The following is a 16,952-nucleotide window of genomic DNA, read 5'->3' on the forward strand; positions in this document are numbered from 1 at the left end:
AGGCGGAAGTAACTGGTAATAGTAACAGATTGTTACTTTGAGGACGACTCGTATAATACGTTAGCTCGAAAGAATATGCGAAAACAATGTGTAAAACACTTCGAATCAGTACAGCATTTCATGTCGTATGTGTTCGCTCTCATTGACGTTAAATGACGTCACGCGCTCGGAGGCCACTTGTCTTCCAGTGACCAATATGGTGTGCATATATGTACGTCACACTCAGGGATGTTCGTCAGTAACTTGCCATAGGTAGGTGGTTTACTTACGGCTTTCCAGTTTCCTTCATTCGTAACGATGACCGCCATTGCACGAATGGGAAATTCAAATAACTGAATGAGTTTGGACATGTTTCATATGCTTTAATTTTTACCTATTGATTAGTGCGTTCTACTTTACTTCAATATGAATGTTCAGTGTACGTACAGGACTGGTGATGATGATTTGTTTTGATTGCGGTTCCATTATAGTGGCTCTGGACAGGTATCAACATAAACAGAACCATCGACGTGCCCACATCAGTTAAGCCTGGTACAAAAAAGTAAGTGAGACACACATAACTATCTCTCTCTTATCAGTGCGTCCAGCACGAACTTTTCGCGCATGCTCAAGGATTGAATGACGGGCAGACGACACCAGTGAACGCCGTCGGTGACAAGAGAGTAGATACAGGTAAATCCGATACTCATGTACCCACCTACCTGCCAGCGTTTGGGGTACGGAGAACGATCTGAGCGGCGGTTGGTCTTGTGGCGCGCTTTCTCGCCATGCTAAGCGAAATGTAATAGGGAAACCAATAGCCTGAAAAAGCGAGAAGACACGCGACCTGCGTACATGGAACACGTTTAAGCTACTGGACTCGCCAATGCTTACCTGATTTTTTTTTGGGGGGGGGGGGGGGGGGGCATTTTTACGCGTTTGTCATACGATGCTGCTTGTGACTAACGGCTAGATTAATTTATTTGGTGGTCCTAACCTCATCCTTAAATATAGAATCGACCCTAACATCTTACATCGCCATATTGTTTCCTCATATATGGCGCTCCCGTGAAGAGTCACGTCATTTGCTTAATAAGCTTAACTTCGAATTGCGGGATCCTGCACTTGATTTGTCGAATCCCAAAGAAAAGAAAACTTATACAACGAAATGTACGCCCTATAGTTTTGTTCTGTTATCGTTGAAATCTCTTTTTCTACACTGATAAAATAAGAACAGGCCCTATTCCATCTGAATAGGTTCATGGGTTCTACCCCCTAAAACGTATGAAAAATCGTCACCAGACATGTTCTTGTCTCGGGATCACGAAGCAATCATAGGATTGAGTCAAAATTGCTCATCACTTTAAAATTGTTATTTCTTACCTACCAAGATCAAAATATTGCTTAACAACGTAAATTCCGTAAAACAAATTTCAGCTAAAAACGGAAAGGAACATACCAAGTTTAATGATTGAAATTTGGACTTAAATCTAAGATCGCTTCGTGATCCTGGGACTTGGTCCACCAGAACAGCAGCACAAGGTCACTTCGCTCAAACAGGTGAGGCCGATACGTGACAAAGGGCTCATAGTATAGCGTGCAGCCTATATACATAAATGAGCTAAACTGAGAACTGGAAAGCCTATTTCTCCTATATTGTCTCCACAATCATCATTTCCAACATAGTAACTGTTCCAGCCACGTGAATACGAAATAATAATCAAGCGAGCACAAATTCTAGCATTTATATATATACATATACGGTAGAAACCAGCTGCCTGACTTAAAGCTATAAAGTTGAAAAAGACTGCATCACGTTACCTATTGTAACAGATCATTCTCAGGTCATTAGCTAAAGCTATATACTGTCAGTGTATGTTGTATTTATTTAGCATATAACCAGCAACATATACTTGGCCTGTTCACTGAAACACTACACATGGTGTTACTTATACGTTCTGATGTAGGGCGGCTGTCTGTATATAATGTTTAGCAAGTACACGACAAGGTACGACCATTCAAACTTTTGTATGCTAACCCTCATGCCTAACTCTGAAAGTTTGCTGAAAACAGTATACATTACACTATTTGCGTTCGTTCACAATTAAATCCTAAAATTGTTGAAAGCAACGTGGAACGCTGTGTTTTCCACCTCTGAACGTGAAAGAGAAAGCAACGTACAACTTCACTGGCCCATACCGTACGATTTAGTGTGTCTATATTATACTATACCTTGATATATTTAACAATAGTTAAAAGGATGCACAATCAACGTTGGTTGGCGAACAGTGCATGGGGATAAGATTTCCTTGGATAACATTTGCAACTTTGGTCACATCTGCAATAAATTTGTATTTTGGATGTTTTCAAACTCACGTGGAAAACCATAACTCAAATACTGCCAATGCTGTTTCAAACCAGGGTCATTCATTCATTTAATGCACAGGCCTTATAACACAAACTCATAAACTCATCTTTAAACCGAACCAAACTGAACACACAACAAACTTTCGCTCGGTGAATATAGAAACATCCTGTTTTTCTCTAAATATACATTGTATATACATATATGGTTTTAATAGCTTATAATATCATCTTCAGGGAGAGACCATTTTGTATTTACATGAAATATAAATATGAAATTTATATGAAATGCATTGCCTGTGTTAATACTAGGTGTGTATTTACATTTAACGGGTCTTTACGAGGTTACATATACGCATGTACAAGTATAACTGTCCTGTCTGTTAGGCATATATATTTACAAATATGCATGAATAACATTTAGTCTTTTATAGGTCCAGTTGATATGCTGCGTGATATGACATGCCCATAATTCGTTCACGTTCATATCCGTGTCTATAAAAGTGTGTCCTTTTTTATCTACTAGTATGCGCTAACGTCGAAAGCACTTTCCAGAAGTTTCGCGAGACGTTGACATTTCCGATTCTTCTCCGTCACTTTCATCAGAAAATGGCATTGCTCGTTTCAGTCCTTTCTGTTGATGTTCTGATTTCGTGTTATCGTTTTCATCCTGAACATCCACGTTGTCGTCTTCCAGTAACGTCTGTAGGTGTTTAATGTACGAAATGGCCGTTCGTAGGATTTCCACTTTGCTCACGCGCTTGTCTTTATTGTCCAATGGGATATGTTCTTTCAAACGCGAGTATCCGTCGTTCACGCAGCGCACTCGCTCCCGCTCACGCTCGTTCCGTTTCCGTATGAACGTCGGTTCCACAGTCGGGTCTAGGACGAACGGAGACGGAAGCGGTATCATACTGAATGGGGAAAATGGATCTGTTTTAGGCGGCGTTTTCATGTGTTGAAGGTGGAATCCAGATGGTCGTGCTAATCTTCCGGGAAAGTCTTCGCTGTGCATGGGAATACCCAGCTCCTCACAGGACGGGAATGACAACCGCATTGGGCTGTCAGTGCGAGCGTCCGTACAAAACAGTTCAGCCCGATTCATGGTGTGAGCTCCAAACCCTTCTTCAGCGCTTTGCCTGAAAAAGAATAAATATAGCACAGAGTTTAAACTATTGAATGGAATTAAATTTTATTTATTCATTTGATAGGTGTTTTACGCCATACTCAAGAATATTTCATTTATATAAACGACCGCGGACAGCATAATGGTGCATGGGAGGAAACCGAGCAGAGCCAGGAGGAAACCAACGGCCCATCCGTAGAATTGTCAGATTCAAGACCATGGTTTACATTTACATAGTTTTCATATGCTCTTCAGTAAACAATCTGTCTATCAATAAACAATAAACAATCTCTATCTTAACCACTCAAACGTTACCAACGGTTATATCCTTCATGTTACAATACAGTACATCCCATTAGTCTGTGCTACTATATATATACACTGAAAAATTAATTTGTTAATTTTACCAGAAAGTCTGTTGTCTAAGTGATGCTAGAATGTATTCTGTTAATATAACATAATATTCTGTCATATTCGACATAGTATCCTGTTAGAATGTTTATGTTGAATTAATAGAATGTGTGTGTTATATTTAAGAAAACAATCTGAAGGAATAGCTGAATACATTCTAGCATCAGTCAGACAACAGATTTTCTGTTAAAATTAACAGATTAATTTTTTGACTGTATTTTCAGGTGGGCCTATAAAATAGTATCCAAAGCTATATAACGCCGTGTTTATGCTGTGTCTCTTGGAATAAATCCGAGGATAATTGAATGAATGTTTGACAACGACTTAATACCACTTCGGCAATATTGCAGCCGTATCGAAGACAATTTATCCCTCACTTAAGGGATCAGGGATAATATGCGTTCTACAAGTTATATCAAGTTATTTCTAAAGTACGACTTCTCTGAACTCTGAACCAAAATGTAACATAAGAAACTGACAGAATATATGTATGCGTATATTTATTTATTTATTTGTTTATTTATTTATGGTGTTAATGACTATTTCTCTTACACGCTGCATTAACATTTCAAAATGGAAGAAAGTGGGTGATGCAGAGCGCTAAATAATAGATGTCGCGAGTTTCCCAATTTGTAATAAGCCGGGCAAACTGCTTTACCCAAGTCATAATGAAACAGGACGACTTGGATTCAGTCACTCATTCGTTAGTCGCCACTGAAACGCCGAAGCTGATGTCCAAATTTTACTAGATGTATATGATCTTGCTATAAGTATGAAATATTCTAATGCGAATGAAGGATGTATAGGCCTATATCATAACATTCCTATTGCCCATGAATGACAAACGGGTAATTTAAAGAGTGCTTGCCCTTTTATGTATCTTTTTCTTTGGGTTTCAAAACAGCTCTTCACGTAAATTAGTACATTTTTTAAAAACCCTTCTTCTTTGTCATAAATTGTGTTTTATGATGTGTTAAAAATAAAATTGTCCTTTGGAAACATTATATGTGAAACAAGGGAAACTCAGGGTCTATTTGGTTTACATTTATTTTAATTATTGATCATATATGTGAATTTTAATGTTTGTCTTTTGTGTAAACCTTTGAATGTAAGAATTCATCTATCCAAATTTTAAAAAATAAATAAATAAATGAATAAAAAAAATTTAAATAAAAACAAAAATCGACAATTCGTCTCAAATCTACCTGAAAGAAATCATGGTAAAATAGAATATTGCGGCTTACCTCCAGTACCTTTTTTCTCTTCACAATCTTCCTTCTCAATCGGCAAGAATATGCCTTTCATTTAAAAAAAAACCCGTTAAACTGTTTCGAAAGTCCAAAAAAAAAAACAACAACTCGAGCAAAGCCTTCGCCAAAGTTGCAACGGTATTCAAAATACTGACAAGTTTGACTCACTATACGTGGTCATCCCTATCCCTTTGACGGACTATGTATTTTCCAATTCTGCGGACCTCTAGCCAAGTCCGATATTTATAGTGTCCAGGTTGGCGTGATGTCACCTTGTCAGATGATGTGTTCACGCTGACCGGTCCTCATGCCGCATGCAGTTCCAGCGCTGCAGCGCTGGTTCGTCCAGTCACAGAGCGCCAATCTCTCCCTCCCTTCCCGCAATTCCCCTCCTCCCTCCGAGATCAATACATCGTTTATGTTAATCACACTGCCAGACGTATTGTTCAGCGGTTCTATTGTCAACTTGCGGCTTTTGGGCAAAGTTTTTGTGCACCGAGGTTTGGTTTGTTCGTATATAATGTGGCTTACCACTGTAATTTGCTCTAACCGAAGTGTTTGTATTATTTTCTTTGGAAATTTTCATTTTTAAAAATGCTTTTCGTACTTTTTTCTGATGGAGAAATGAACGAGTGTTTAATTATGCACAGGACTGTGAACTATACATTGCGCAGAACACACATTAATATGGTTTGATAGATGCAGTTTCCCAGCGCATGAATATTTACCCCGCAAAAATTAATTCGAATCAAATTACAGTATTCTAAGTTAAAATTGTATAAGAATATAGCTCAGTTATTTTATCGTCATCAGATCAATTAATTATTTCAATCTAAAATTGAAACTGTATGGCAGATATATAGTGTGTTTATGCAAATTTGAAATCAGTTTCAATTACAAGTTTCTGAATTCTTATTGATAAGAGATAAACAACTATAATTTGGTTGATTAAATCGTTGCGGTATTTCAAGTTCGGTTCGGTAAAGATAATATAAGGATACTATCAAGGGCCATCTCTCACTCACTCACCGAAAGCTGTAGTTCTTTTGCAGCCTTAAGTTAGGAGATTATTCCCGCAGGGCGGAGGTCGGTGGTTTCCTCGTGTACTCAGATGTTCTCCAATAACTTCAATCGTTGTCGTATAAATGAAGTATTCTTGAGTGCGGCGCTACAAAACTTGCAAATAAATAAAAACAGATTGGCTCTTTTTTATAATAAAAAAAATTAATCCATCCATTAAAGACTAGAACTAACAATATAAATTGTACTTTTGTTTCACATTCAGCCTCCGCTTGTGTATATCCTCTGTAAATGATATTTGTTTTCATGCGTTCTGTCTAACGTTTCTTGGATTATGCACGGGTTTAAAGATGTCATCTCCAAACAATGTAACATGTATGTATGATAAGCTGTATTGAAACAAATGTAACAAGTATGAATGATAAGCTGTATTGAAACAAGGCTTAATGCAGTTTTGGATAAGCTTTTCGATTTGTGCCAAAGAATGAAAGGAATTGAAACAAGGAAACATTAAGTAATTAAGGTTTGCCGTAGCTTTAATATAATGCTTTAAAATACTTCTACTATCGAGTGTCTTCAAATGGGAATAATTGTTTGCCAGATCTAATCTAATTAACGATGAAGGTTATTAGGTATTTGGTATTTGTATAAACGTTATAAGATGACACTTACGTCATGACACTTACGTCACACTTACGTTCAGGGTGAACGATACCTTGGAGACGCCAAATGAGGTTGAAACTTCAAAAGGAATTCTGACAAGATTGGGTTCCACTGATCAATTTTACCTGCTCGGTGCTATACGTGAGACATGCACTACAAGAGAATGGAAACCTGCACAACTAGGCCAGTACGAAGTTCTTTTGTCATTGGGTACAGGCTTTACATATTTACACGTAAAAGACTTCGAGTTTTTGATCCTTTTTCAAAGTATTTTGAGTTCAACATATGTTCATTTTCTACTTCTGGGGAAAAAATTCAGGTCATGCATAAACTGAGCATGTTTATCCTACAAACCTTTCCGAACTGTCAATCAAGAACATGCAGTTGACCAATGATATTTATTTATTTATTTATTTATTTGATTGGTGTTTTACGCCGTACTCAAGAATATTTCACTTATATGACGGCGGCCAGCATTATGGTGGGAGGAAACCGGGCACAGCCCGCAGGAAACCCACGACCATCCGCAGGTTCCTGGAAGACCTTCCCACGTACGGTACCAATGATAAACAGTGTTGTGGCAAATAGGTCAAGTGGATACAAATGTTCAGTGTTGTGTCATGTAATGTGTCACGCCTATTTCCAAGCTGACTGTGTATAACGACGGGACACCTCTGTTGGTTATCTCTGGGCATGCTTCCGATACGCTGGCAGGCTTCCGGACAGGATGCAACCCCACGACTTGATCCTTCCGCCAATGAACTGGGACGGCGTTAAGGGATAAGTCGGTGATTAAGATGGAACTGTACGATCAACACAAAGTTTACAGAAACAGATATTTGATCGGTCTAATTGATTAGAGAAGCACATCTCGGGTCATTAAGCGACACGTGCACAAGTCTTCACTAAGTAGCAAAAAATCCCCGCGCACGCATCTTCCCGTGTCGCGGAGAGTGTTTGCTCTTGAAGGGAAAACATTATTATAGTATAATCCCCATTTGGTATCTGGCTGCTTTATTTGCCACATTCAATAACCATTAATCATTAGTCTTCTTCTCCTAGACAGGGCTTTGTTCTTCGCATGTGTCGTTTATGCCATCCCAACGTCGCCCTGTAAAGATTAGCATTTGGCAGAGAGATTCTGTAAGTGGACTGCCGTCTTCTGTGATCTCGATCTAGTCTGCTAATATATTTGACAGATTTTGAGCAGAAACTTTGCTAAACTCTGCCATTTTTTAGTAATTATTCCCTTTTGCATTGTCTCCGCTTCAAAACGACTTTGTGTCATCAACTTGTAAATATATGAAGTCCTTGAATTTTGACAAGCTATAATTCACAATACGGAGATACAGGAGAAACATTACTATATAAGTGTTCCGGCTTTCCTATAATTTAAGGATTGTAATGTTTGTCGCAGCAAAGTGCTCGTTATTTTGAGACTAGAACCAAAATTTTGGAGAATGTCTGAATTAAGCTTTCATTTGCATATCATCTTTAGTTTCAAGTAAAATTCTTAAAATATTTTTTCACACACGTCGGTATAGCTGGAGTCAGTTTTCGAAATACCAATTCCGCTTGTGTCATTAAAGGTGTTGAATATGATCGATATAACAGATATATGCATACTTGCAGTCAAAGCGCAACTTAGATTCAGATTTTGGCTAACAACAACTTTAATCTATAACTCTTTGCACGAATCCGTCCTAATTTCATGCGCTTTCTTAGTTCTTTGGTGGTTTACGTTAAGCGTTGATTTGGAAATTAGTAGCGCAATGGATAGCCCAGAACGTCCATTTTGTTCGACACCTGATATACGAATGTTTCGTTCGACGCTTAGGTTCTCTTTTAACGTAGATAATTTTTCTTCGCAAACTTTTTAGCATTGAAACTTGATGGAGAAATTTGATCAGATCTTCAAAGTGTTTCTAACAGCATCTGTCACAACGGATATTTTCTGGAATGTCTTTTTATTATTCGAATAGTGGAGTGCAAAGTTTTTTAGAATATTTTAAGCTATGTCTCTTTCGAGAGATCTACCAATAAGAATCTATTGCTCCAGAATTTAACCATACCGTATACAGCGAGTTCATAGGTCACCGTTGTAAAATTATATTTAAAGACAGCTTAAGAGCATTAAGGTAAACTTTCTTGGTATAATAAAAAACATTGGTTGCAAATCAATATATTTATTCTTTGAAAAAAGCGAAAGTCAAGCAAAGATAAAAAAATCCATCAATACAGTTCGAAGAAAGTTTGTCGAACGTTTTAGTTAACATGTGAGACGTGAGGGACAAAATAAAATCAGATTTTTACAATTTACTGATCCATGTATTTGACTTAAATGCTATTTTTCACCTTGTCGCTGGCTAACAAAAGGTGAACAGAGAGCGGTAAACTGCGTGCGCCTAATCTATCGGTGCGGTCGGGAGCAGGTATTGTCAGACAATCCATTTTCTCACGTGCGAACATGTTACGCGGTGGCCTATCGGCTTAGCAATATGACGGGTCTCTCCGCGTTTTCGTTTAACTTTTTCACACCGCGGCTTCATTATCTCTCAAAGTCGAAATTTATTACCAACACGTGGCTTTTGTAGGTAAAAAAACCTTTGTTGATTCTTGCATTCATGGAATATATTGCCCATTGTAGTTTGGCTCAGGAAGGTGTGGTGGGTTGTTGACGATGCTCGAAAGTGTTCCCACATATATCTGTACGATTGTGCAGTCAGTCAGCCGTGTCAACGAGGTGAGGAATGGGACAATACGGAAATTATTGACACGGTTCTCTGAAAGGTCCGCGCTCTCTCACGAGAAGCACGTGCGCTGACTTTTGAGGGCAAGTCATAGACTCATTAGTCAGCTGCATAGGTAAATACCCAGTGTCCCGTTTTGTCGTTCTTAGCTTCCAAAAGAGCCAATAGTTAATGTGGAATTCAAACATTTACTGAACTTTTGTGGATGGTCTGTACGTGGGGAAGAGAACAGGGAGATCGGGTGTTTTATTTTTATCAAAGTCATATGCATGGATGACCTATTTACACTACAAACATTTAAAATGTTCAACAGATGTCTTTTAGTTTCATATAGTCATATATTTTCATGCCCAAACAAGCATTCCGTTCAAAAATCAAAATATCCGCAGTATAGGTTCAACTGAAGCTATCTCCCTCAAACCGAGCAAATTACCAGGAACGAAAAAAATAATTGGTATATTTAGAAAAATGTAAAGAAAAAAAATGATCCATCGAAAGGATGGAGAAATTTATATACCGGTACAAGTTTTGTCTGTGTGTTGATTTTATTCATTTATTTAAATAAGCATAATTCTTAAAAAGGCAAATGATTGGTGAAACGCTGAAATAAATCCAGGCTTACGTATATGATTTATTGTGCCATGTATATGAAATAAATTTGGCCCGAGAGGTAAATTGGTGATCGATTTTTAATTTATTACCTCGTATATCTGCAGCTTCAATGTGTTGCTTAAGTTTGTAACTGCCAAAGCAATCACAAATTTGTGTACACTGCCAATATTAAACGACGCAGGACATGTATTCATGAAAAAAATGTTTGAATCGCAGACTTCTTATCCATAAAGACATTACATGTAAATAGTGGGACTATACACGTATACGTTTCTGATAAAACGTAGGCTGGCATTCTTTTTATAACATTGACGCTGTCAGAAAATCATTTCCAACGTTTTCTCCAAAACATTGGTGTTTTATAGAAAACATATGACATGCCTACTAGAGTGGTGAAATATCGGTTTTTATGTTGAAGTTTATGCCTGTCAGTTTTTGCTATGTAGGTAGCTCGCTCCAGGTGAGAAATGTTCTCGTGAACAATCAAAGTAAATCCATCAGTGAAGAAAACATTAAATTTGCATGGCTACATTTTGTCTTTGGTAACAGAATGTGTGCACTTATATACAGGCCTACATCAGTTTGTATCTTGTGACATATTGTTGTAATATGGCTTATTCCTCAACTCCCCCTCCCGTCTTCCACCCCCCCCCCCCCCCCACCACACACACACACAGGGTTCTGTCCGGCTTCCCCCTAAAATAGGTCTGGCCACTTTCGTATGAGTGAAATATTCTTGAGTCTATACCGTGTAAAACATCAATCAAATAAATAAACAAATAATATTGCTTACTTTTTTACTGAACAATTTTAACATGTATAAAGCAGATGTAAGTCAGTCGGCCTAAACTCTGTCGTCTTGTACAAGACAAGCAAAAGGCTTCCAATCTAAACACACTCAAGATATATATCAGCCGCTTTTGCAGGCATTTTATATACCGGTAGTATTTCTTTTATAGTTCAGGCCTGCATGTATTTAGCACTAACGATGATTCACGGTATACGTTTCTCTTCAAATATCGAATTTGGTCTTTATATATAGGCAGATGTATATTTGCGATATTCGGTATACAAAGTACCCGCGGTTATCCTGTATACAGACATGAAAGACGATATGTGCGCCACGATACTCTCTGCTTTACTCACAGGAATACCTGTTGCAAACCTATGCTTTGGATTACACGCTACAGATAACCTATTTGCGTATGATAATGGTGCTAAATCGATGTACCCTAAGGCACGTGCCAAAGTTTTACATAAAATCTAAATTTTTTGTGTGCAGAAACACTACTCTGAGGACCTTGACGGACACACAAAAACGTCTCTCTTAATCAGACAGTTGGTTAAATCCAAAATCACGTGATTGTCTGTGCTGTCAGGTATGGAAGCGAGCAGCCCACGAGCTTTGTTTGCGCATCTGTCATTGGTGGTTACCTAGCTGTCGCGTGCGTTCACATGACGAATTATATTCATCATCCAACCGCCGTACCCCTAATTAACTGCATGTACTCTACGTGCCCGTTCATGGCCAGCTCAACAAGTAAATGGCGGAGAAAATGATTTCCTCTTAAGGATCTTTACACCTGATTACGCAGGTGTTAATATGTCTGTACATGTGGACTACTTCAAAAACATGTTGGTTTTTGCAATAGCATACAGACATTTTGTAAAGAAAGCCAATGTATTTAATTTAAAATTTCGTTTGTGACTTTAAGTTAATCAGTTTTATTGATTTTACAAAGATGTTTTGAGGTTTGTTAGGAATTCGGTTGTCTGAGAGATGCTAGAATGTATTCTGTATTGGCCGATTATGTTATCAGATTATGCTGTTAAATAAAACACACAAAGTCTATTAATCCTGTTAAAAGACAACCAAAAAGAGTCAACAGATTATTGTTTTCAGTGCATATACACCTGACCACTGTGATACATAAGTGAGAAATTCTTCCACCCTTCGTTGAGCACCAATGCAATCAAATCTATGAATGGTCATGTTGATTTTACCATGATAACTGAAACATAAACATCCGCTTGATTCCGTGCGCGTATGAAGATCCAGTAATGGTGAGTTGGGGACTAGTCGCTTCTGCCGGAAGTTTTCAGCCAGTTGAAATACAGGGTCGCGGGTTCGAGTCCTGCTCTCGCTGTTTTGGCTGCGGCTTTTAGACAGGAGGTTTTTTAGATATCTGGTGATGGGCGTTGGTTTACTCGGACAGATTCCATTATCTGTAAACTTGACAGCCCTTTTGCAAGTGAAACAATCTCGAGCATTAAACGCATATCAAAAATATATGTGAGTTTCTATCATCTATAAACATTTCTATCATATTTTGAAATTTTTGAGCGTTAATCACCTATCAGATAAATAAATAAATAAAAGTGAATTTCAGATATATTATAGGTTAAGTTAGTGCGAAAATAGCTTTGGCGAAGAAGGCATATTTTGAAGCAAACAACCAACCATCGAATTATAACCGACCAATAATTTAAAAGCTAGTTATTCCAATATAGACATTGTCATCATTTCTATCCTAGGCATATAGGAATGAGTGAAAAGCGCGACTGTAGTTAATATTTTTGCTTGCTTTTAAACAACGTGGAAAAAAAATCCGGTATTGTTTTTAACATGTTAGTCTGCCTTGTATTATTCCGATTATATACGCTAATTACCTGGACAAAACTATCTCCACATGCTAATCGACACTTCAGCGAGACCGTGGGATTCTACATCTACCTTTGTACATTGCTTTGTAATAATAACTAAGTCCAATGTCGGGACATTGAAACATGGGAGGGGTAGGAGTATTGATTTAACGCACCATGGCTCAGGTCGTTGGCTATAGCATTCAGTTGATGTGGTCAATATATACATCATATTGGACGGGCGTCAAACAGTTCCCTTAAAGCATGTAAATGCTTACTACAACGCATGTCAGTCAGTCATCCGTGAATGTTCCGCACACAGAAAGCGTTCACATTCCCACGAGTGTGGCCAGAGTCTGGTAAAAGGTTAGTTCTCACCAAACTATAGGCTCAATGACCGATCGAGTGTAGGCCTCTACATACACAACTCTGAATAAAGACCCAAATCTGATTCAGTCGGTTTTTATGTGTTAGAGCTGCATGTGAGCCCAAATCCAGTTATGGTGGCTTCCTCTGCGATCGTACGTGGAGAGGTCTGGAAGCAGCCGGTGGATGGTCGTGTGTTTCCTCCCTCTATAATGTTGTCCGCCGTCGTATATAAGTGAAATGTTCTTGAGTGCGGCGTAAAAAAACAACCTACCAAACAAACGAATACATAATTAAAGGTCAATGGTGTAAGCTATTCATGTATGATTAAAGCGAAAAAACTATACGATTATTCTGTGTTCGAAGGATAAAGTCATGCGTCGTGCATGAAGTACATGTACCCATACGTGATGCATGATATCCAGCTACTCAGTTAACCTAATGTGCTATAACTATAGAAAATAAATATATACAAAGTTTGCATATAATATAAATAAAGCCCCATTTTTCTCTCAAGAGGTAGATCCACGATCAATCCTGGGTCGAGTCACACCTAAGACCTTAAAAGAGGAAGTTGTAACTTCCTCCCTTGGTGTAGAATCACGGCAAGGCGATGGTAAAAATAGTCTTTTACACATGCAAAAGGAGCGCTATGAGCGTGGTATATATGTATTTACAATAATGACAAATGATTTCGGTTTGTACACGTCATTTCGTTATCTTGGATGAGCTGTCTATTTAGAAGCTCCACCTCCTCACCTCAACAGGCTAACGACTCTCATCTTCAGGGATGTTGGAGGTTTGCTAGTGATGTCATTTGTAAGGATAAAAATGACATTGTCTTAAACGTTTTTAAACAAAGTTGTTTTTACGTTTCAGTATAACGTCACCCATTCATTCATACGTGTAAGATATGACACAAAATATTGTTTCTTGTTTAGTATAGAACAGTTCAATGATCGTTTTAAAACTTACAAAGCTAAATCTACCAGTGTTTACAAATAAATCCTGCATGTCTTTGCCTGAGCGAGGTCCAGCACGAGGGCAAAGGCGGTCAGTCGTCCGAACAATTAACGAATCTGTAAAGTAGGCCATTTTCATTATCCTGAGTATAACAGTACCCGTTTGAAAAGTCCCGAAAGATCACTTCTAAATGGAATCTACCTTAGTTGGAATGAAACGGAATCGCCAGCCTTCAAATGCCTTAGAGACATTATGCAGTTGGCGACGTGTCTATAGATGCAGTTAAGGTAGCGGTATTAACAATCGGATTTCCTGTTGTCTGCAGTGTGCAGTCAGTGTAAAACAATCACATACGATTCTGCTTTTCTGTCAGAACTTATCGGTACAATTAACTGTAAAGGTTGTTTTTGTACATTCCTGTAAAATGATGAAGAATCTCAACTTGTCTGTCAACAACGAAGTGACCTTCACATTGCATGAGGCGTAAGCCGTTTGTAACGTTTCTGGAAAACTGAACTCTGATAGTGTTGACGCCGGTCTGTTGAGACGTAGGGCCTACAAATCCAAGCCATCCGTAGAATGAAAACCATGCTATTTTCATTGTCCCAGCATCAAGGATCAGCAAACTCTCATAGCCATTTGCGATCAGAGGACCCGTGATACCATCCTAGAGATAGCCATTTTAGAAATGTCGTCTGCTTGGTGTCACGTGTTGAAGGTTACAGGCCATTTCATAGGCGGCCCTGTCACCGGACAAGGGTGACAATAGGCCTACAAGTCTAAGATATGCTACTGGTAACGCATGCCTGGTAATTGTGAGCAAACATCGTCTTGTAATAGTTAAGGCAAGCGTTTACGATTGAGCGGTCTATTTTTTGTTTTATGTAATAAAATTTGACCGCGTGGTGCGACATAATACTTTGACACTGTATGTTTCAACGCTGAAATTTTAACACATTCAACCTGATATTTCGCCAAATTAAGTCTGTACATGCCAAAAGCAATACATATACTTTCAGTAATAGGCCTTCATATACCTCTAGAATGGAAAGTACAAAGTAAGGCGACATCAATCATCTTTGTTTTTTTAAAATGCAGGCATATTCAAGGGAGAAAACTCGGGAGACCATTGGTACGCTCAGACGGGAGTGATCTTTCTTACATCGCTGCACGATGATACTACAGTATGATGATAAATGTGTTATTGAAAGAGACAAATTAATTGCGTGAAACATAATGAGATTTTCATATGCCTGTACCTGATATGTAAGAGGAAGAAGAAAAGCATGGTTACATTTCTTAGTAAACCTATAAACCTCGCATTCTGAATTGTTCTTGTGGGCCTACGTGGCCGCGATGTGATTAGAGTGCCAGCGCCGCGCACTGATCCAGGAACTTGTGAGTTCATGGCCTGCTCATGCTGGTTTCGTCTTCCGCTGTACGTGGGAAGGCCTGTCAGCAACCTGCAGATTATCATGGATTCCTCCGGGCTCCGACCACAATAATATTGCTAACCGCCGTCGTACTGTATAAGTGAAATATTTCTTGAATACATCAATAAGAAAAACATCAATCAAGTAAATAAATAGCCTAAATAATTGTTCTGTTCAGCGCACTATATCCTCCCAGTTGGCCCCTATTTTTACGAGTACACCTGGAGCTGCCATACATCTACTAACGTACGGCCTAACGGTACTCGGACTAATTTCATCCTCCTTATTCCTCTGTGGACCAGACCCACATGTAACTGATAAACCATTCTGGAAGTCCACCATGCAGACCTCAACTAGCTATGGAGACAGGAACCAGACCTGCCATTGGACATATACATTTAGAAGCAGAGCTCTATATTTGAGATTCGAACAGTGAACCATTGTGTTATGACGTACATGTACATACACATTGCTCTATCGAGCATGCGAGATTGACGTTTCAACTGTTTATTATATATAATACATATTATTAATAACGTATAGAAGAGGCCGCTTCTGGTAAACGCGACATAAAATTTGACTTCTTTTCCTTCGTTGATAAGTACACGGAGCCACAGAAACACCTGTATGTAAGGAGATAATAAAAAGGGACATATGAAATATCTTTTTGTGAGACAGGACTTTTGACAAACGTTACATGTACCCGTATACCAGGAAATAAGCCACTTAAAGGATTTTAATCTCCAGAACTGTATAGCTACATGTACTCAACACGGAAACGGCGGGTATTGTATATGTTTTCGAGCTACCACGCATGAATGATAAGGATACCAGGATTATTTAGATAAAATCTTAATCTGTAAGGCTCACGTTTAATATAGGCCGCCTATAAACTGATATTTTCTGCTTCATTAACGTCGCGATGTACACAGTGGTGTATAATGGTGGTGACAAGGCAATGACATGTATTAGACGTGAGTGTGTACGTGGAAATCAATGTACTTTTTAACACTGAGAACTGTGCTGATGAAAGTCTTATTTCCAAGAAAAGGTTATTCTCGTCGAGGAAGTTTGATTAGCGTCTGTCACCGGGTATAACGGGTGAGGAGGACACCTTGAGGAGGAAAATGACAGTTACGCTACTTCAGCTGTTTGATTGGTTATTATTTAAGTTCCTATACAATCTATTTCCAATCTTCTGTGGTAACTGAGAAAAGAATGACGTAATGTAAAAACTGTAGATCAACGTGGAAACATTTCGGGTTTTCAGCTAATCCACAAGGCTGTTCTCAACTAATCCACTAGGTTGTTCTCAGCTAATCCCCAACATGTTAGCTAATCCACTGGGTTGTTCTCAGCTAATCCACAGCCT

At 38.5% G+C, this 16,952-nt stretch overlaps 1 protein-coding gene across 1 annotated transcript; it reads right to left on the reverse strand.

Annotated features, from left to right (window-relative positions):
- Window positions 1-2,875: 2,875 nt before the first annotated feature.
- On the reverse strand, window positions 2,876-6,827 carry LOC135462356 (achaete-scute homolog 3-like). Its single transcript, XM_064739650.1, has 2 exons — window positions 6,823-6,827; window positions 2,876-3,482 (listed from the first exon to the last, which is right to left on the reverse strand). Exons 1-2 carry the CDS (start codon window positions 6,825-6,827, stop codon window positions 2,876-2,878), a joined length of 612 nt encoding a protein of 203 aa, XP_064595720.1.
- Window positions 6,828-16,952: the final 10,125 nt, after the last annotated feature.

Source organism: Liolophura sinensis, chromosome 1 (assembly GCF_032854445.1).
Source record: "Liolophura sinensis isolate JHLJ2023 chromosome 1, CUHK_Ljap_v2, whole genome shotgun sequence".
NCBI lineage: Eukaryota > Metazoa > Mollusca > Polyplacophora > Chitonida > Chitonidae > Liolophura > Liolophura sinensis.